The sequence below is a fragment of the Ursus arctos genome, unplaced genomic scaffold, assembly GCF_023065955.2.
Source record: "Ursus arctos isolate Adak ecotype North America unplaced genomic scaffold, UrsArc2.0 scaffold_14, whole genome shotgun sequence".
Taxonomy (NCBI): domain Eukaryota; kingdom Metazoa; phylum Chordata; class Mammalia; order Carnivora; family Ursidae; genus Ursus; species Ursus arctos.
The window spans coordinates 39,677,140-39,698,738 of record NW_026622808.1 but is presented as its reverse complement, the minus strand read 5'-3'; the positions used below and the strand labels follow the sequence as shown (position 1 = coordinate 39,698,738).

Here is a 21,599-nt window from a genome sequence, read left to right as displayed (position 1 = left end):
GAAATGCTTTAACCTGTATTTGTAGATTTAGACTACAATTTAGAGGGGAACCAAGAATCACAGAAGCAGATAGGGCCAAATGCCATGCCTGGTACATAGTGGTGTTCCGTATGTACTTGATAGAACATGAACAGTTCTTTATCTTATTGAGGCAAACAACAGTTTCCAAAGACTTTGAATTAGAGATTTATAAATCATCTATCATTTACATTGACATGTTAACCTGAAGTTATATATGTAGTAAAATACAATTTAACCATAAAGTTAGGAGTGTGTTGTTGTAGTTGATTGTATTTTAAAATAGCTGAAGGAGATCCTTGTGGACTGTCTTCATTTGGGACATTTTAAGTATGTTTTTCTGACCAAATAAACAATATTTAGGATAATTGAGATGCTACAAAAATGTGAATCATTAAAGGACTTATTTTGAATTTCATTTCCCATGGGATATGCTACTGAACACTTTTCTTTAGGTCAGTACTTAAATTTTTGTGCCTCCTGAATCTTTAAAAAAATATGAACTCCGTTACAAAAATGCTTGCTAATACAAAATTATATATATATATATGCTTCTGTGAACTCTCTGGGGGTCATCTGTGGATCTTCTACTGTTCCCAGATTAAGAATTGCTGATTTTAGAAGGCATAGGATGAGGGTGGGGAAGATTCCCTCATGAAGGATCCAAAAAAAGATAAACACATTAAATGGGTTGCAGCACAATTTTGTTTTGTTTTCATGAGAAATGTAGAATCTTGTACCTTGCCACTTTTAAAAGAAGAAAAAAAGAACACAAATTAGTACTAAATATAATGAAATTCTTGCAAAATATTTTTCACTTTTGTATTATGGCCATATCCAGGCCAAAAATGGACAGGTGGGGTGGCTGTAATGGGACAAGAACGTGAATGTAGACTTGTGTTGGAGCAGTGACATATAGTAGCTCCAGCCCCTATTCTTATAATGAACAACCATGGAGAATCAAAAAGGAAATTAATTAAAGAATAGGTAAAAACTAAGTTTGGACTATAATATCCTAGAAGCCACCTGAGTCATCACCATCTTTGAATTTTAGGGTTGAAAGGGATGTGAGAATCTGTTGTGCCAGGACAGAAAGTACCGTTTCATTGGCAAATTTTTTTTTTTAAAGATTTTATTTATTTATTCGACAGAGATAGAGACAGCCAGCGAGAGAGGGAACACAAGCAGGGGGAGTGGGAGAGGAAGAAGCAGGCTCATAGCAGAAGAGCCTGATGTGGGGCTCGATCCCAGATCGCCGGGATCACGCCCTGAGCCGAAGGCAGACGCTTAACCACTGTGCCACCCAGGCGCCCCTCATTGGCAAATTTTAGACAAATGCATAATCAGCACCACTTGGTTAAGCTTAAATCCTTAACAAAGAGGCAGTATAGCGTATCAGTCAAGAACTGAGACTCCAGAGCTGGACTGCCTAGATTTGAGTCTGTAACTAGATTAATACGCTTGGCTCACACTCCCTCTGTAACAGTACCTGCATCAGGGCATTGCTGTGAGAATTAGATAATGTTGGTGAAACATTTGGAATAGTACTTGTGACTCAGTAAAATCTATTTAAGTCTGTATTTGGGAGGTATTGAAATTCCCTTTTCCATTTTTCAATGGAGAAAATCCTTACGTTGCTTTGTAAAGACGAGGCCTTCAAACCTTAATTTTCTCACTAGTAAAATGAAGGTGCGCTAGTAGAATCGGTTTTCTTTTCTTTTCTTTTCTTTTCTTTTCTTTTCTTTCCTTTCCTTTCCTTTCCTTTCCTTTTCTTTTCTTTTCTTTTCTTTTCTTTTTAAAGCAGGGGAACTTTTTTCCCCTCTGTTAATAAAAATCTAATATGGGACCTCAATGGCTAACCTGGTTGAGATGGGGCCTGTGTATGTATATTGGGTTGCAGACAACAACGTATAGCTCAAGCAGAAAAGGAAACTTGCTGTAAGGCAACAGATTTCTCAAGATATTCAAGGTACAAACCTATTGGGGCTTTGTAAAATGGCTAGAGCCCATAATTTGGAAGCCTCTTGCTTATGCTCTTCTTGTTTTATGGGATTTTGTTCATGCTTCATGCTCCCTGCAACTTACATCCTTAGCTTCTATAATCTTTATGGTGGAGAAGTTGCCCTTTTCAGCTACTTCAATAAAGAAAGACGCCAGGGGAAGGTACTCAGGCCAGGTTTGGGGCAAATAATCAGCTGAAGACTTGTGTGGTTAGGGGAGTGGTCCATTTTGCATAAAATGCCTGTTAGGCCCTGTCCTTGGTAAAGGGGACAATGAAGGGTATCCTAAGTTGGGAAGAGACTATAAAAGGTTGACTATAGGAGGTGTGCTCAGCTTCTTCCTTTTCCCACAGAGTGGCCCTAGAGCATCACCACAGAATCCACGTGTCCTCTGGAACAAAGTTTCAAATCCTCCGGATTTTATATACTCACTTCCAGCTCTAAAATTACCTGATTATATAGTAAAGCCTTAATTATCTGAATCCAGAATTGCCTCATTTGTTCAAGTTTTTTCCCCCCTGATTGAGTAATAATACGCTCATTGTTGAAAACTTGGCAAGAAAGAAGATTATAACCATTAGAAAACATCACTCATAATTATACTAAGAAACAAGTGCTATTAATAGTTGACATTTTCGTTGGTGCCTTTTTTACATAATTTCATATCTGTCAAGAATTAATTTGATTGTTAGGAACAGAAATGCTTTCAAATAAATTTAAGAAAAAGATTGATTGTAAGGAGTCTCTTGGAACCCAGTTGCAGGAAGCTGGAATGAACCTCATGCGAGTTGGAAAGCCTCAGGCTTTTTGCCTTTGTTTCTCTGGAGCTGTGTGGTCTTTTGTCTGCTTCTCTTTACAAGTCTGTTCCATTCTCTGTGCTGAGGCTGGTTTCTTCTGCAAGGGTCTCAGTTTCTGCTCCCCGATTTCTCTTGACTTTGGATTACTGTGATACTGATTTTAGCTAAACTCTACTTTTGTATTCTGGAACCAGGCTGAAGCTTAATTCAAATACTGGAGTATCTGATTGGCTCAGCATGGGTCAGGTGCTGCCTTTTGTTCAGTCATCTGTGTTAGGAGACAGCGTTTCAGTGACAGTAGTGGCCACTTGTAAAAGAAGGAGGGGACACTTCCAAAGCATGGGCTGGGCAGCAGTCCCCCAAACAGGTCTACTATCAGTCTGCCTTTTTTTTTTTTTTTTTTAAGATTTTGTTTATTTATTTGTCAGAGAGAGAAAGAGAGCACAAGCAGGGGGAGCGGCAGGCAGAGGGAGAGGGAGAAGCAGGCTCCCTGTTGAGCAAGGAGCCCAGTGCAGGGACTATATCCCAGGATCCTGGGATCGTGACCTGAGCTGAAGGCAGATGCTTAACTGAGTCACCCATGCATCCCCAGAGTCTGCTTTTATTGATAACATTCTCATAAACAGTTTGCCAGATCACTAAAGACTCTTCGTAAGTACAGTTTTATGGAACATAATTTATTTAACCATTTTTTCTCAACTTGGGTAGTGGTTTTTCTTTTTTCTTCAGGTGTAGAGAGTTATTTGCTACCAGTACATGGATCTTAGAAATGTTTTGAATTTCTGAGAACCTTTAAAGATTTATTTGTTTATTTATTTATTTAATTTATTTGAGAGAGAAAGAGAGAGAGAGTGCGGTGGGGTGGGCGGTTGGAGAGAGGGGAGGAACGGAGGGAGAGGGACAAGCAGACTCTGCACTGAGTATGGAGCCTGACATTGGGCTCCATCCCACCACCCTGAGATAATGACCTGAGCCAAAAGTTGGACACTTAACTGACTGAGCCACCAAGACACCCCCCCTTTGTTTTTTAAAAATTTATTTATTTATTTGAGAGAGAATGAGAGAGAGGAATTTTTGAGAGCCTTTAAATCACATTACACGGTGGAGAGTTTTTTTTTTTATCAAGAAAGGCTGCTATATTTTGTCACATGCTTTTTCTACATCTATTGAGAGGATCATCTGGTTCTTGTCTTTTATTAGTATGGTATATCACATTGATTTGCAGCCCAGGAATAAATCCCACTTGGTCGTGGTGAATAATCCTTTTAATGTACTGGTGATGGGCATTAAGGAGGGCACTGGAAGTAATGAGCACAGGGTGTTGTATGCAACTGATGAATCACTAAATTCTACCTCTGAAACTGAAAAAAAAAAAAGATTATATAATTCATTAAATAACACTGCTCTAAAACTAAGAAAAAATCACATGAACTTACAGAATGTCATAGGAAGTTGACATTTCTGTAATTTGAGGTTACCTTCCAAACCTCTCTAGTCCTTGATTTTATAAGAATTGAGGCATCATTGGTAGCTTTTCCCCCTTGAAGACTTTACCTATCAACTCTTTGGAGAATTTCAGTCCAAAATTGAGGTTATGGAGCACCCAGTTTAAGAGGGAAAGAAAGAACCATTCATACAACTGACTTTACCCTTCTCAAAAAATAAAAATAAAAAAATAAATTTTTTAAATAAATAAAATTTTTTTAAATAAAATTTTTTTTAAGAAAGGAGAGGGTGTCTGGGTGGCTCAGTTGGTTAAGCATCCAACTTTTGGTTTTGGGAAAGGTCATTATCTCAGGGTGGTGGGATGGAGCTCCAAGTTGGGCTCCACGCTCAGTGCAGAGTCTGCTTGTCCCTCTCCCTCTAGTGAAAAGAGCACAAGCTGTGGGTTTTTGTTTTTGTTTTTAAAGATTTTATTTATTTATTTGACGGAGAGAGAGGCAGCCAGTGAGAGAGGGAACACAAGCAGGGGGAGTGGAAGAGGAAGAATCAGGCTCCCAGCAGAGCAGGGAGCCGGATGCAGGGCTCCATCCCAGGACTCCGGGATCACACCCTGAGCCAAAGGCAGATGCTCAATGACTGAGCTACCCAGGAGCCCCGTGTGGGGTTTTGAACATCTGCCAATTGTCCGATTTTTGGCCAGTTTCTTCAATTTTCTGAGTCTTGTTTCCTTCTACTATAAAGTGGAAAAATAATATCCTGAGAGTGTTGTTGGAGGTACTAAGAGAGAGAATGCATGTAAGAATTAATGCCTGTCATTTAATGCATGCCTAAATGTTGGTCCCTTATTATAATTAGCGTCCTTGCACATTCAGTAATCAGTGTAGGACTGTTTTTGGCTATTCTCTTACTCCTATTATTTTGCCTTAAATTGATTAAAAAAAAAACAACCCACAGTTTCAGATGTGAATCACAAGTATTTAAAGCACTTCCCAGGGAGGCAACTGTCTGGCTCAGTCACATGAGCATGCAACTCTTGATCTTGGGGTTGTGAGTTTGAGCCCCCTGTTGGGTGTAGAGATAACTAACTAAATAAATAAATAAATAAAAAGACCCCCACATACTTAAAAGAAAAATAAAGCATTTCTTGGAAATCCAGTTTATTAGGTTTTATTTGCTGATAATCTATGACATAGCCTATTTGCATGTACATATAGTTTGTATTCCACCTCTTGCTGAAAATAATTTCAGGCCAATTAAATAATCTGTAAAAAGCAGGACAGTTTGTTGTTAATAGATTGTGTGAGTCATGATTTCATTTGGATTACTGATCTTGGCCCCCCTCTTCCCTTACCACACACTTTTTTTTTTTTTTTTTTTTTTAACAAATTGAAGATAAAGCTCTGTTGTCGGGTGAAGGCAAACTTCTGTGCCATTTTTTAAAAATAGTTAGGAGAATTGACTCCTTTCTTTTTCACTTCTGCTTTTTGTCTATTCCCCATTATCCCCTAGCAGGGTGGGGCCTGAGGTAGTCACTACAGTTTTCTTTATCTTAGCAAAGTTTCTGTTTATTTTTTGAGAAGGGTGAAGGCAGTTGTGTGAAGGGTTGTTTCTTTACCTCTTAAACTGGATGCTCCATAACCCCAGTATTTGCTCCTCAGCAAGTTTACTATTTTAATCAAAATGGGTGTTTTGTGTAATTGTATGTTGCTGGACTATCTCATTGAACTATCTATTCAGCAGATATTTAATTGGGCAACTAGCATATCCAGACACTGTTGTGTTCTGGAGATAAAGCCTTCATGAACCCTCCCTTCATTGAGCTTCTAGTCTAGCACGGACGGTAGGCCATTAAACAGTGAGGGTAATAATGGGAGGGTTTGCAGGTACTAATAGTGGCCTTTAAATTTCCTTGTGAACTTGTAGCACTTCATAGTAGCTTGATGTAGTTCTGTGGCTTGAGAGTTAAAGCTTTAGTGATCTGAGCTTTCCCCAGATTGTACAAGGGCTTCTTCAGTGCTACTTATCTCTGGTTCTATTATGAAATTATATAATCCCAACATGGAGAAATCTGGGATATTCCCCTCTCCAGTTAGTCTGTTCATAAGCACTTTATTTACTATGATGAATGATGTGAAACATGGACAATTGTATCTAAACTTTACTCCTATTAGAGAGAAATGCTTCACGGTCCGTTCCATGTTCAAACTGATCACACTTTCCAGTAGCGTAATTTAGTTTAGATCTTGAGTGAGCTGGAATCTTAGACTGGGGCCCAGTCTGTTTTGATACTGTGATGTCAGGCCATTTTTTCCCACTTTTAAAAATAAGTAAACATTTTTATTGCAGTATAACATACAATAGGAAAGCGTACAAATCCTGAGTTTGGTGAGTTTTCATAAAGTGAGCATACCATTTCACTACCCTAGAGCTCAAGAAACAGAATATTACCACTGCCCCAGAAATTTCCCTTATGTCCTCTTTCAGTCCTGAGCCATCACCCCTTCCCCCCAGACTCTGGCAACCACTAATCTACTTTCTCTATGGATTTTCCTATTCTATACATTTTTATATGAATGGAATCATACAACCTGTGGCATTTTTTGTCTGGCTTCTTTCACTTAGTATAATATTTTCAGGTTCATCCATGTTGTAGTATTTATCAGTACTTCATTCCTTTTTATGGCTGAATTTGTATCATTAAATGGAAATATGACATTTTGTTTATCCACTCATCATTTGATGAAAATTTTGAGTTTTTGTCTACTTTTGGGGTATTAGGAATAATGCTGCTATGAACATGCATTTTATAAGTTTTTGTGTGAACGTATGTTTTCACTTGTCTTGGAGTGAAATTGCTATGTAATAAGGTAACTATGTTTACTTTTTTGGGAAACTGCTCAGCTGTTTTCCAGGGTGGCTGTATTTTCACATTTCCCTTAGTAATGTATGAGTGTTCTAATTTCCATATCTTGTCAGCACTTGTTTTTGTCTGTCTTTTTGATTACAACCATCGTAGTGGATATGAGATGGTATCTTATTATAATTTTATTTGCATTTTCCCTAATGACTAATGGTGTCAAGTGGCTTTTCATATGCTTGTTGGCCATTTGTATATTTTTTGTGGAGAAATGTCTAATCAAATCCTTTACGCATTTAAAAATTGGGTTATTTGACTTTTTTACTGAATTGTAAGAATTCTTTATATATTCTGTAAGTTAGAACCTTATCAGATACATGATTTGCAAATAGTTCCTTCCATTCTGTGGGTTGTCTTCACTTTCTTGGTAGTGTTCTTTGAAACACAAAGGTTTTAAATTTTGATGAAGTCCAATTTATGTTTTCTTTGGTTGCTTGTGCTTTTATTATGTCTAAGAAACCATTGGATGGAATTGGAAGAGATTATGCTAAGTGAAATAAGTCAAGCAGAGAAAGACAATTATCATATGGTTTCACTTATTTGTGGAACATAAGGAATAGCAGGGAGGACATTAGGAGAAGGAAGGGAAAAATGAAGGGGGGGAAGACGGGGGAGACGAACCATGAGAGACTATGGACTCCGGGAAACAAGCTGAGGGTTTCAGAGGGGCGGGGGTGGGGGGATGGGTTAGCCCGGTGATAGGTATTAAGGAGGGCACATATTGCATGGAGCACTGGGTGTTATACACAATGAATCATGGAACACTACATCAAAAACTAAGGATGTACTGTATGGTGACTAATGTAGCATAATTTAAAAAAAGAAAGAAAGAAAGAAACCATTGGCTAATCCATAGCCATAAAGATTTATTCCTGTATTTTCTTCTAAGATATTTGTAGTTTTAACTCTTACATTTAGGTCTTTAATCCACTTTGGGTTACTTTTTATATATGATATGAAGTGGAAGTGTTAATTTTTTTAAACCTTATTTTGATGGAATTTTTGGCTTAGAGTTATATAAGTAATTCATTTAGCTTTCTCTGAAGTTAACATTTTACATAAACATAGTACAATAATCAAGACTAAGAATATAACATTGGCATGATACAATTTACTAAAAAACAGAGTTTATTGGGATTCACCGGCTTTTCTACTAATGTGCTTTATCTGTTTCAAGATCCAGTCCAGTTTCCTACATTGCATATAGGTATCATATCTCCATAGTCCTCTTCCATCTGTGGAGTTCCTCAATCTTTTCTTGTCTTTCATGACCTTGATACTTTGGAATACTGTTCATATATTTTGTAGTATGTCTTTCAATTTTGGTTTTTCTGGTATCTTGTCATGATTAGACTGAGGTTATGAGTTACTGGGAAGAATACCCCAGATATGATGTGCCCTTCTCCAGACATCATATCAGGAAGTATAGGATGTTCAAATTAAAATGTCTCATTATTGGTGATTTTAACGTTGATCACTTGGTTGAGATGATATCTGTCATGTTTATCCCCTATAAAGTTACTATTTTTCTCTTTGTAATTAGTAAGTGTTTATTTTGTTAGAAATTGAAACTGCAGTATCTTGTTTTCTAAGCTTTGCCTGCTAATTCAGCACCCATGAGTGGATCTTACCTGCAGCAATTGTTATTCTGGTGTTCTAATAGTTGTTTTTTATTTTCCTTACTCCTTCTATATTTGTAAGTTGAAATTCTTTTATGAGGAAGAGTTGTCCCTTCTCTCTCATCCATCCATCCATCTATATCAATATGGACTCAAGGATGCTTCTTATCTTATTATTTGGGTTATAAGCTAGTACTATCATTATATATTTTATTAATCAAATCATTCCAGCTTTGAGCATTGGTACCTTTTTATGTTGGCTCCTGTGTCCTTTAATCCTGCCCGCCTCCTTTTTTTGAGCACTTCCTTCCTGGCACAATAAGATTCTCCAGGCTCATCTTGTAGTTTTCCTGTCCCTGCCCTGTAATCAGCTACCTCCCCAAGAAGCCCTGATTCTTTTTATTGCAGAATGGTATTTAACAATCAGCATCTCAGTGTTAGGTGTACTCACTGCTACAGGGGTGTCATTGCTTTATTTTTCGTATTAAAAAGCCTTTTAAAAGATATTATATTATATTTACTTATCTTAAAATATTTTCCAGCCAGTTTGTAAAAATTACATGATACATAACCAGTTGAAAAATGTAAAGTTGGGTTTTTTTTGCCTGTAAACAGTTTCCATTTTCATTTGGAATGAGTGTTATTGTCTAATCTTTGAAGACATATTTTTTTTTATATATATTTTATTTTGGGGACACCTAGGTGACTCAGTTGGTTAAGCATCCAACTCTTGATCTCAGCTCAGGTCTCCATCTCAGGGTTGTGATTTCAAGCCCTGCCTTGGGCTCCATGCTGGGTATGGAGCCTACTTAAAAAAAAATTAAAAATAAATAACTAAATAATATTTTATTTTTAAGTAATCTCTGAACCCAATGTGGAGCTCAAACCTATAACCCCAAGATCAAAAGTTGCACGCCCCATCGACTGAGAGCCAGTCAGGGTTCTTATTAGGTTTGGAATTAATCCTCTTTTTAAGGTTTTGGTGATGTTTATATGTGAGTTAATGTTTATGTAGGAGATGAAAGCAGGCCTGGGATGGCCTGGGATGTAGTCTCTGCAGGGCCTGAGATGCTAGGTAGGGTTTTACAATGGAAACAGACACTGAGTGACATGGCACCCATTCACAAATAACTGGGATGCATGACAGGCATGAATTTTTCCCATGTCCAAGTGGTACTAGTAGTAAGTTAACTGGTGTTCCTAATTTTCTTTCTCCTGGGACCATAATTACTCCTACACTGAGGTGGAAATGTTAGGGTGTACAGGGGCAAGTGGCAGATAGACACACCTTTGAAGAGAATAACCTGATTTAAAACATTTTGTAATACTATTTTCTAGTAGCTATATTAATATTTTTTCTGGGGTACTTTTTTTCCTATTACATCATGATGTGAAATATTTATGCTATGTCATCATTTTTAGGCCTTACTAATGATATCAAATAAAACTTACTTTTTCTTGGCTTATTACCTGGCCACCTCTCCCTTATTTCTTATAACATGGAAGATCTTAACATAGGTAACAGAACCAGGGTGACATTAGCTGATGCTCTCTGTCCCCCTTTGATACCTCCCAGGAATGCCAGTGGCCTGGGGGACAGAGATGCCTGGACTTGAGCTGTGGAGAGAGGAAACTTCAAGCGAGAGGCGTCTCCAGGTACTGGGGCCAATCCACAGTTGATTAATGCCTGTATAGTTATCAGGAGCTAACCAACTAAACTAACATTGACTGCCCAAACTGAAATTTATACTTGTTTTTTTTTTTTTTTTTTTACAAGATAAAGTTATGTACATAGATAATTTAGTAACTGGCAATTTGTGCAGTTTGAGATACTTGGCAGCGGTTACTTTTTTTTTTTAAACTAGGGAGCTTAATTGAAGTTTTAAAATTAAGTATGATTTTTTTTTATTTGTTGATCTTAAGTACACTGTAGACATTTTCATACCTATAGCATATACAGATACATTACTTCTTTTCGAATATCATATCTATTCCGAAATAAAACACTGGGTAGTCCTAACAAAGTACATTAAAACGAAATTCTAGAAAACTGTTTGACAGTCTAATACAATCAGAGTTTTTAAAAGGCAGACTTGATAGGTTATGTAGTTCTTACATCTTTTTAGCCTACTTAAATATATATAGCCTACATAAGCCCCTTAAATCACACACACACAACCGCACATACACACGTTATATATATTTAAGGTACTCATATATATGGGTAAAACATACCAACATTTTTTTCTATATTGTCATGCTGGTATTTTAAACCATAGGAAATTAAAGTCCAAAGGAACTACTGTGAAGTCTTTGTATAACAAAAAGTGAAATTTTATATATTTGCTTTCGAGTTTATATTTTAATTGCAGGAAAGAAAAATCTGAAGGGCACTCACATAAAACTGAGTTTAGAGTCTAAGATAAAGCTATTACTGCAGGCCACTAAATTTACCAATATGATAATTTTGGTATAATTTACGTGTAATGAGATTTTCATAAAATAGGGCTGAATAGGTTATAAGTTTCCCATTTCTGCTTTAAAGGTAACAAGGTAAAATGGTCTCATGGTGAAGCAAGGGAGATCTATGTACGCATTAAGAGGAATTACTTATTAAATATTGAGTTTTTGAACTAATTTGAGGGTTTATCCACTTATTGAAGAAATATATTTTTATTGTTTACTACGCAGTAGAGACTATTCTAGGTGTAAAGATAGAGTGGTGAACAAAACCGACCAGATTCTTGGCCTTCATGAATTGTGGAGACAGGTTAATTTACGAACAGAACGTTAATTTACCAGAACATGGGATACAAAGCAGAGTAAGTAGGTAATGGCTTTGGTGTCATTCTCTATTCCAGGAATGGTAGATGGTTTTCATGTAATGTAACAGCTCTCTAGACCCTCCTGTAGCCCTGGATTGAGAAGGATGATTCGCCACATCCTAGCTAGTTGGGAAAGAGGGCTGTGATTGCATAGTTAATGATCGCTGCTAAGGGTGGAGTAAAGAACGGTGGCTTGTGTACTTCGGGATCAGACCGGCCGAAGTTCAAGCCCTACCTCTGGCGCTTACTAAACAAGTAAACTTCGGAAGAATTATTTAACTACTGTGAACTTGTCCCCTCTTCTGTAAAGACAGGGAGAATTGACAGAATTGTTGGGAAAATTAAAAACTCCGGAAGATACTCGTTAAGTATTAGTTCTCCTCATTTTTTTCTTATCTTAGTTTTCTTATATACACAATGGGGATAGCACTACTGGCCCTGTCTATTATTGTGAGAACTAAGTGAAGTAAATGTATGATACCGCTTTAATATGGTTTATAATGTGGTATTACAATATGGTATATATTGGAAATGGAAGATTATTAGGCTCTTGGGCAGCTGGGGAATGGGAAGAACTCATGAATTCTTCCAGAAGTGGGAAGTCATGGATCCCCACATTAGCAACACAATATTAACATAATGTAGCTATTCTTTATGTGTTTTCTCCTTTTTTTGTTATCAGCCACTGACCAGCTGCTCTTAATCTCCTTTCTTCTTTACATTCGCAAGAGAGTCTGGATTGGTCCACTTGAGTACTGGTATTCTTTTGGGCAGAATTTTCACACCCAGCCACATCTAGGTGGTTGGTTCACTAGCTTGTAGAGTCGCTGCCTTTGGGTCTGGTGTTTACTAGTGCTTGCTCTGACAGGAGCTGTTCTGGCCTATTCTTGCTTCCTTTGCAGGGGCTATGGGGCAGGAGCTTCCCTCAGAAAGTGGCTGTGATCACTACAGGCAATAAACTGACTGTCCTAAGAAAATGCGATGATTATTTAAAGGGATTGAGGGAATTAGGCTAGACTTTATGGTGGGAGATGGCCTTTGAGATTTCTTAAATATGGGTTATTATTTTCTCCTTTCAGTTTTTCTTTTAATTAGTAGTTGGTGATTTGCTTTACTTCCTAGAATTGATTGAAAATCATTATTTCTTGAGTAGCACCCAGCTGATAAATCAAATTCTCTTTAGACTTTAGGTTTCCAAAGGAAAAACTCAATAAGCTTTAAGTTATGAGTAATTCATTTGGTAAATTATTCTTGATAAACCAAGATTTCATGATTCTCTGAGAGGTAACTTTGACTCAGAATTTTTTTTTTTTAATAATGTAAATCCTACTCAGTTCTCCTAGCTTGTCCCATGTGTCATTATTGAAGTTTGTGAACTATTTCTTAAAACTATTTGACCATAGCCAACTAGTATCAGAAGAACCTGCTAATGTTTATAATATACACTCAGTGTATTTGTCTAATGAGATTTAATTCTTTTTCTTCCAGGTAATTTATCCTCAGCATTCCAAACTTACTGATAAAGAAGTAAGTAAAAATATTGCTCCGTATGGTTTGCTATCGTATTGTTTGTTTTTATTGGTGTGTGTGTGTCAGCATATATAGCTTTTGTTTTCTTTTTCAGAAAACCAATATTTGCTATTTGTCTTTTCCAGATTCAAATTCAGGTAACTATTTTTCATGTGGTATTTTTGTTGAATTTTATACTAAGAATATTGATTATACTCTTAATATATGAAAATGGATTGAAATAGAATATTAGAATGCAAACTCAGTTTCAGCCCAGCAAGTCAGTGATTGTGATTCTTAAGTTTTATGGTGCCAGTCATGTCTTTTTGATTTTAGTTGGTTCAGCTTTTAAAATAACTGTTATGTTGTAGTGAGGTAAAACATCAAGGAGCGATAAACTGTTGCAAAAGTGAAGAGATTGAAAACCAGCAACATTGGTATGTTTGGGGATTTATAGTAAGTAGTTTACTTTTAGTTCAGGATTTAGAAGGTTACCAAGAACTCTGTAAAAGCCGTGAGTTAAAAACACACACACACACACACACACACACACACACACAGAGCAGGGTGAATCTGATTATGAAGCATGGCCATCAATTACTTGTAATAGTTTGTGTGCATTAACATATGCAAAGCACTTGGAATAGTGCTTAGCATATAAAAAACACCACGTCAGTGTTTGCTATTATTATTAAGCTTGGTTTTGCTGGGCTTTTTCAAACTCTCCCTTTGTGTGGTCCTAATTGTTGAAATCTCTCAGGTTATCTCTTATGTTTTACTTTCAAAACAGCTTTTCAGACTTCTAGTGACCAGAACATTCCACATCTTAGACCACACACAGTTAGAACCCTATGAAGCAAAGGCATTCCAGTTCCCTTTCCTTTTGTGGTTACTTTTAATATCCTGTTAATTTAGTTTAATTCATCTGATTTGGGAGATTTGACATTTTAATTTTCTAAAGTATTTTCTCCTTTCCTTATAGATGCTTCCAGAGTTCTTTCCTATACATTTGCAACTCAGTTTTCAGGAATTATGTAAAGAAGAAATGGTATCTTGGTTAAAAAAAAAAAAAAAAGCCTTTGTGAAATCCCAGTAGGGTTTTTGTTCTAACCTGTAATTATTGGAATCTCTTAGTATGTTCGCCTATTAATGAAATAATGATAGAGAGGTCCTACAGGATCATTCCTCATTTCCTTACCAAGTCCGCACATGTAGTTCTGAACGTAGTGAGTGTTGGATTGGACTTCCAGGACTCAGGGTAAGCTGAGTTGTGTGCATTACAGGATGAGCTGATTTTATGTGATTGGAGTCACAGTGGATTACACTGCACACTCTTCTATTTCAGATCAGAGCTGGTTTTCATGGCTCTTTTTCACCTCTCCTCATGATCTTCAAGGCTAAGAAGCTAATTACATGGTGTTTGGATAGCCTTTTTTATTTTTAGTTGTGTAGTCAGTCTCTCTCTGTGTCCCTTTTTGTTAGAAGTTAGACTCAAGTGTAAATCCATGTAAATCAGAATTTATTCAGTATTTTAGGCACTTGAGTGACGTACAGATGTTTTGTAATGCCTTTCTTATAATCTGCACATCAAATAAAGTAGAGTTGGTTTTATTTAAAGTATGGTGGGTACTCAGAAATAAAATTGACAAAAGGTCTCAAAAATGGACACCTTGCCATCTTAGGAGATCAGTATTAATCTAGACAGCAATAGGCAGTTTTATATTTATTTGCGAGGGCTATTCTCAGTTATGATTATCCAGTTTGTTTCACTTACATATTTATGAAATGCATGTTGGGATTCCTTTGCCAACTTTGAAGTGGATTTAATTTTTCCCAAAATAGCTTTTATTGTTATAGAAGGAAATCCAGGTACAGTAGAGCAGTCTTTGGGAAAGAATCATAATCTAAGTTTGTTTCCATGGTGCACACTTAAAAAAAAGTAAAACAAGATTTAGACTCTGGTATACAGATGAAGAAGAATGCTTTTGGGATTCCCAGTGGATTGATTTGCCAATCCTCCACTTCCTCCACCTGCTATCCACATAGACCTTAGATCCTTTGACTTTAGAAAAAAAATTCATTTGGTTTGTTTTTAGGCTTCAATATCTTGTTCCATTTGAGTGACTTTTATCTTTGGGAGCCAAATTTTGGATTTTTTTTTTTTTTTAAGATTTTATTTATTTATTTGACAGAGAGATAGCCAGCGAGAGAGGGAACACAGCAGGGGAGTGGGAGAGGAAGAAGCAAGCTCCCAGCGGAGGAGCCGATGTGGGACTCAATCCCGGAACGCTGGGATCACGCCCTGAGCTGAAGGCAGACGCTTAACGACTGCACTACCAAGCGCCCCCCAAATTTTGGATTTTAAGAAACAAGTATATAGCATCTGGAAAATGCAAAGAATGCTGAATTTTGTGAAAAGGAAGTAATAAAACTCCCATAGCCGCAAATCCCTATCCACACGGCTCCATTCTCAAATCATGGGTATGCTATGAGAACTTTCCAGTGACCAGCTGCACCTACAAGCTGTACAGACTTGGTCAGGAAGATAGTTCACCAGGTCAAAAAGGCGTTAGCCATGTTAGCCTCATCAGCTGAGGTAAATGGTTCCTGTTTTATATTTCAGAGGTCTGTCCTTTCACACACTAAAGGTTACTAAAGAAATATGAATTCCTTGTCTGGCTAGACTTGGTTCTCCATCCTGACCTCACTATTATTGGAATAGGAAAGGAGACATTACAGATTGGCAACCAGATTTTTTACATTTGCCATGCAGAAAATGATATCTAGGAGGGGCAAGGCAATCCTGATACCCTACAACCCCTCAAAAATAAATCTATATTGTTAGTATAAGCAATTGCATTTTCCTGCTCTGTTTTATTAAGTGTCTCAGAGAAATTAGTGTGTACTTCTCAGTGGAGTTTTCTTTTTTAAAAAAATATTTTAAGTTTTTAATTTTAATTCCCGTACAGTTAACATACAGCATAACATTAGTTGCAGGTGTACAATATAGTGATTCAACAATTCTGTACTTTACTCAGTGCTCGTCAATATAAGTGTACTCTTCCATCCCCATTACCTGTTTCACCCATCTCCCCACCCACCTCCACTCTGGTAACCATCTGTTTGTTCTCAATAGTTAAGAGTCTATTTCATGATTTGTCTCTTTTTTCCCTTTGTTTTGCTTCTTAAATTCCACATATGAGTGAAATCTTATGGTACTTGTCTTTCTCTGACTTATTTCACTTAGCATTATACTCTCTAGATCCATCCATGTTGTTGCAAATGACAAGATTAAGATTCCATTATTTTTTATTTTTTATTTTTTTTTATGGCTGAGTAAGATTCCATTGTGTGTATATAAATGTGCAAGATGTGATGTGTGTGTGTATGTGTGTGCGTGTATACACACCACATCCTCATTATCCATTCATCTATTGATGAATATGGTTGCTTCCATATTTGGCTGTTGTAAATAATGCTGCAGTAAGCATCAGGGTGCATGTATCCTTTTGAATTTGTGTTTTTGTATTCTTTGGGTAAATGCCAGGTAGTGTGATTACTAGATTGTAGCGTAGTTCTATGTTTAACTTTTTGAGGAACCGCCATATTGTTTACCACAGTGGTTGCACCAGTTTGCATTCCTACCAACAGTGCACAAGGGTTCCTTTTTCTCCACATCCTCACCAATACTTGTTTCTTGTGTTTTTGATTTTAGCCATTCTGAGAGGTGTAAGTTGATATTTCATTATGGTTTTGATTTGCATTTCCCTGATGATGAATGATGTCGAGCATTTTTTTGTATCTGTTGGCTCTTTCTTTTAAAAAAAAACACACTTAAATGTCTTCTAAAGGGAAAAATTGAACCATCAACATATGAATCTCTTGAACTAAAACAATGCCAGAAGTATTTTCCATTATCTCAGGTTTCATGTATTTTCCTTATTTTTAAACTACCGTAACAAGTAAAGAAACTGACTTCACGTATCCTCCAGGCCCCTGTGTTTTTTTCCTTCACCACCAAAGAAATATTAATTTCTATGATTGCATTTAGGTTTATGTTCTGAGTTGCTTTTTAGAAAGTTAAACATATTATCAAGTTTCTGCTTCCTTTGTTAAGAACTTCATATGCTAAGGAAATATAAGTACTTCTTTGTATAATAGTAAGTAATAAAATCTTGAGCACATTTCATATTTAGTATAATCTTATTAGTTCTAAATATAATAATCAGAAAGAGTTTCGGTGACAAGCTACTTAATGTGTCCTTTACTTTTTAGACTATTTATGGTTTTTTGTAATTATTGCCAGACAGTTTATGTTAGGTTTACGTGTTTTAAGAGGTTTGCTAGAAATGATTAATGTTTAAAAACTTTATTAATCAAAAACTTTTTAATTTAAAATGATGAAAATAGTGCATGTATTACCTGGGGACTTCCTGAGTCTGCTATATTATGTCTTTAAAAAAAAACTTCTCATCGTGAAATATAAGACACATACGAGGTCTAGAAATAGAACATTGCCAGTGCCTTAGAAGCCCTTGCATGTCCCCTCCTAAGCACTTTTTCCCACCCCCCTCCAAATGCAACCACAATTCTGATTCTTACAGTGATAAGTGTCTTGCTTTTCTTTATACTTTTATCACCCAGCCACACATCCCTACACACTATAGTTTTGCCTGCTTAAAAAAAAAAAAAACAACAACAAACAACTATATAGATGGATTTGACAGTATATGTTCTTTTGTATTTGGCTTCTTTTTCTCATTATTATGTTTGTGAGTCAACATTACATGCAAACAGTGTAAAGATTTTTTTGATTAAATGGGGAAAATAGAAGTAGGGAAAATAGTAAAGAGACCTAGGAGTTAAGATGTATGTTTTGCTAATGGCTTTGCCTCTAACCAGCAAAGATAGCTTTGGACAAGTCACTTGAGCTCTCAGAATCTCCTGTTTTTTCTCTAAAACATGATAAAATGGGTTTAAACAATTCATAGGACCTTTTTAGCTCTAACATTTGTTGAATCTGGAAAAGAAATGTTACACTATGCTATTCTTAATTACTTTCGTTTTTGTTTTCATTAGGTTGTCTTGGAGATACCCAGTTTTGTTTTAGATTTCGACAGTCTTCTGGGAGGAGGGTGTCACTGCATTGTCTCCTGGATCATTATGACAAGGATTTACCAGTTTACTTAAAGGTTGGAAAAGTAGTAATAGAAAAATATCCACATGAGAGGAAACTTTAGAACTCAGCTACCTGATATAGCATTCAGAAATATTTTGTGTTTGTCTTATTACTATATTATACTGCTAGATTTCCTAAGTGAGTCTATTTTATAAGGATTCAGCATGTGAAAGAAAGGGACTTTATGAAGTTACTGTTCTTTAAACACATAATGCTGTTGTGAAGTATAGAAATTGATTAGAATGTTAAGGTAATTTTCCTTCAATTTTTAATAACTCTTTGTTTAGATGTGGATTGGGGTGGTACTATACCAGTAAATATCACTCAGAGTTGAATATTCCCCACTTTATGATAGAATTATAGTTGTCTAATTTTAAATTTTTAACGATGCTTGTTTTTATTATTTATTAAAGACAATTTTAATAATTCAGATGCTTTCAGAGTGAAGGTCTCTGTTTATTCCACATTTCCGTCTCTAACTGCGTGAGGAACATTTCCATCTGGATGTCCTATCAGCACATGCAGTATGACATCCTTTGCCTAAAATCAGCATTTACAGTTAACCTCCCTCGTTCCACTAATGACAGGAACCCTCTCCTAGTTAGCAAAGATATTACCTTCAAATAGCCATCTACTTCTTTCCATGACCTTTTGGTATTGCTATTAACGTATTCTTTCAACTGTTAATAATAGCTACATTTATTGGAGCTTGTTATGTTCTGTATTAATAAGCATGTGTTATCTCATTAATCCTTCTTACAGTGTTCTGAGAGAGTTCCTTGTGCAAATGAGGGAATTGAGGGCTGTTGAGGATAAGAAATTTGCCCAAAGATATCCCATCTTTTGTGGGTTTTTTTCAATGTAATGTATTTTACACAGTGCTGCTAGCTAAAGTCTACATATATATTATATAAAAATAAATATAAAATGACTATCTGTTGCTTAATGAATAAAGAGCTAATGATAGTACTGTTTCCTCATCCTCACTTTTTGGGCCTTCCAAAATAAGACCTTTACCTCTACAATTTCCAACTTTATCTCCTTTCTATACAGGTGCCATATTTTAGCCAACCTGAACTATGTGCTTTTTCCTGAGGTAGCTTGTTATTTTTCTGTCTCTCCTTGTTTTTGCTCAGACTCCTAGCTCTCTAAACCTGGAATGTCTTTGTCTTTGTTTAAATCATATCCATCCTTCACTGCCCAATTTAAAAACAGCTGCCTCCATGAAATCTTTACTGATCCCCATAGACAGAGGTAATCTCTTCCCTCTTGGCCTCCTTGTAACACTTTGTGCTTTCTATATACCTGCCTTGAGCTTTGTTTTTATCCCTCTTTAGATTATGAGCTCCTTCAGGAACTGTATCTGAAGCATCTTTTAACTTCTCTAACACAATGCCTTGTTCAAAGTAGGTGGTCAATAAATATTTGAGCAAAGAATAACAATCCAGTTAGGAACTGGGTCAAAATTTATTTCATTAGGATACAAAAACTTCTTACGTTTTTTGGAATGTCAAATTATATTTTGATAAACACTTCAATGTTTCATTTTTATTAGGTAAAGATAGAACTGGGTATGTAAGATTCAGATTGGCATTTAACTCCTTTTTCTCTCTGTCTTGAAATTTTACATTAGGATACCTCATTTTATTAAGACTAACCCCTAACTCATACTTATAGGCACAATTAAAAAAAAATATGTATATATATAGCATTGGGGGAAACATAGAATTTGATTGTTTCCTGACTTCCATCAACTAGTACAAATATGAATAAAGAACATAAGCTGAGTATATTATAGTGGGAAAAATCTGACTTCAGTACTTTAGTTATAATTATTGCCCCTTTGGGCAAGCTAGCAGGTTTATATCTGCCAGTTACTGTCATGATTATTTGTGTTGGTGGAAAAGCATAACCAGCGCTTTGTGTGTACCTCATATTTCAGTTCAGGTTTATGAAGGATCATGATGTTAATAATGAAGGATGGCAATATGTATTTTTTTTTTATTTGTCACTTCTTTCATAGAAGGATCCTGCGTATTTTTATGGATATGTGTATTTCCGACAAGTTCGAGATAAAAGTCTAAAGAGAGGCTACTTCCAGAAGGTAAATTTCATATACACTAAGGAAAAATATTTTTATATTGTGGCTAGAAAAACAGAACTGTAAGGATGAATAGTCTTTAAAGTCTTTAATATTTTATCTTTAAACATATAACTTACATTTTATTTTTGTTTTTTTAGATTATAGACACCTGTCCCTAGATTTTGATTGAATTTTGCCTTTCTGCTATCTCTGTGCTAGATTCCTGGTGGTAAATTATAGATATTCTGTGAAACTATCAAAAGCCAGAAGAATCTGCTGAATTTTCACATTTCGTGATGAGGGAAAGGATAGACAGATGATTGTAATATTGTTAAAACTAGTAAAAGCCTTCAGTATCTTTTTTAAACTGCTGAGAGTCAGTATATACACTTTAGCAACATCTTAGTCATTACTGTTTCCACTCTAAATGTACAGTCATTTTATTTTCTTAAAAAAAAATTAGGGGCACCTGGCTGGCTCAGTCAGAAGAGCATGGAACTCTTGATCTTGGAGTTATTAGTTCAAGTCCTATGTTGGGTGTAGAGATTACTTACACAAACTTTTAAAAATTTTCTAACCACCATTTAAAAAAATACTGGTTCTGATTTAATCCCAGCTAACAGGGACACACCTTTACCTTTTGTAACTAAAATATGTCTTGACTACCCCTTATGATAGTGGATGGAAAAGTAAAAAGTAGTTTTCAAGAAAAATAGATTAAAAAAAAAGATTGGCATAATCCATATCCAAAGTGATCCAACTGTAAAGTCACAATTTTTTTTTTTAAGATTTTATTTATTTATTTATTTATTTGAAAGAGAGAGAGAGCATGCACTGGGGGAGAAGCAGAGGGAGAAGGACTAGCAGACTCCATGCTGAGCACAGAGCCTGATGTGGAGCTCGATCACAGGACCCTGAGATCAGGACCTGAGCTGAAATCAAGAGTTGGATGCTTAACTGACAGAGCCACCCAGGTGCCCCAAGTCACAATTTCTGAGGATATGTCTATGACTATTGAAAACTAAAATACAACAGTCATAGGTCTTAGTTTGAAAAAGCATCACAATTTGCTCTTTCTGTATTAGGAAGAGTTCATCTGGCTAATTCCTGATACTGTTTTGCTAATGACAATAGTAGCGAGGCCTTGGAAATTATCCATGACATTCTTTTTCCTGGAAACAGAAAAATCTGTAACTATGCCTTTATGCT

General features: G+C 36.1%; 1 protein-coding gene across 2 annotated transcripts in view; it reads left to right on the top strand.

Annotated features, from left to right (window-relative positions):
- DENND6A (DENN domain containing 6A) overlaps positions 1-21,599 on the top strand; it is a 56,194-nt gene that overhangs the window by 1,320 nt on the left and 33,275 nt on the right. The window contains exons 2-5 of one of the 2 annotated variants that reach the window (XM_026501084.4): positions 13,108-13,146; positions 13,244-13,286; positions 18,208-18,320; positions 20,334-20,411. In XM_026501084.4, coding sequence (XP_026356869.1) covers positions 13,108-13,146; positions 13,244-13,286; positions 18,208-18,320; positions 20,334-20,411 — 273 coding nt within the window. Of the gene's footprint in view, positions 1-13,107; positions 13,147-13,243; positions 13,287-18,207; positions 18,321-20,330; positions 20,412-21,599 lie in introns of both variants that reach the window. The other variant, XM_026501083.4, reaches the window with a different exon arrangement.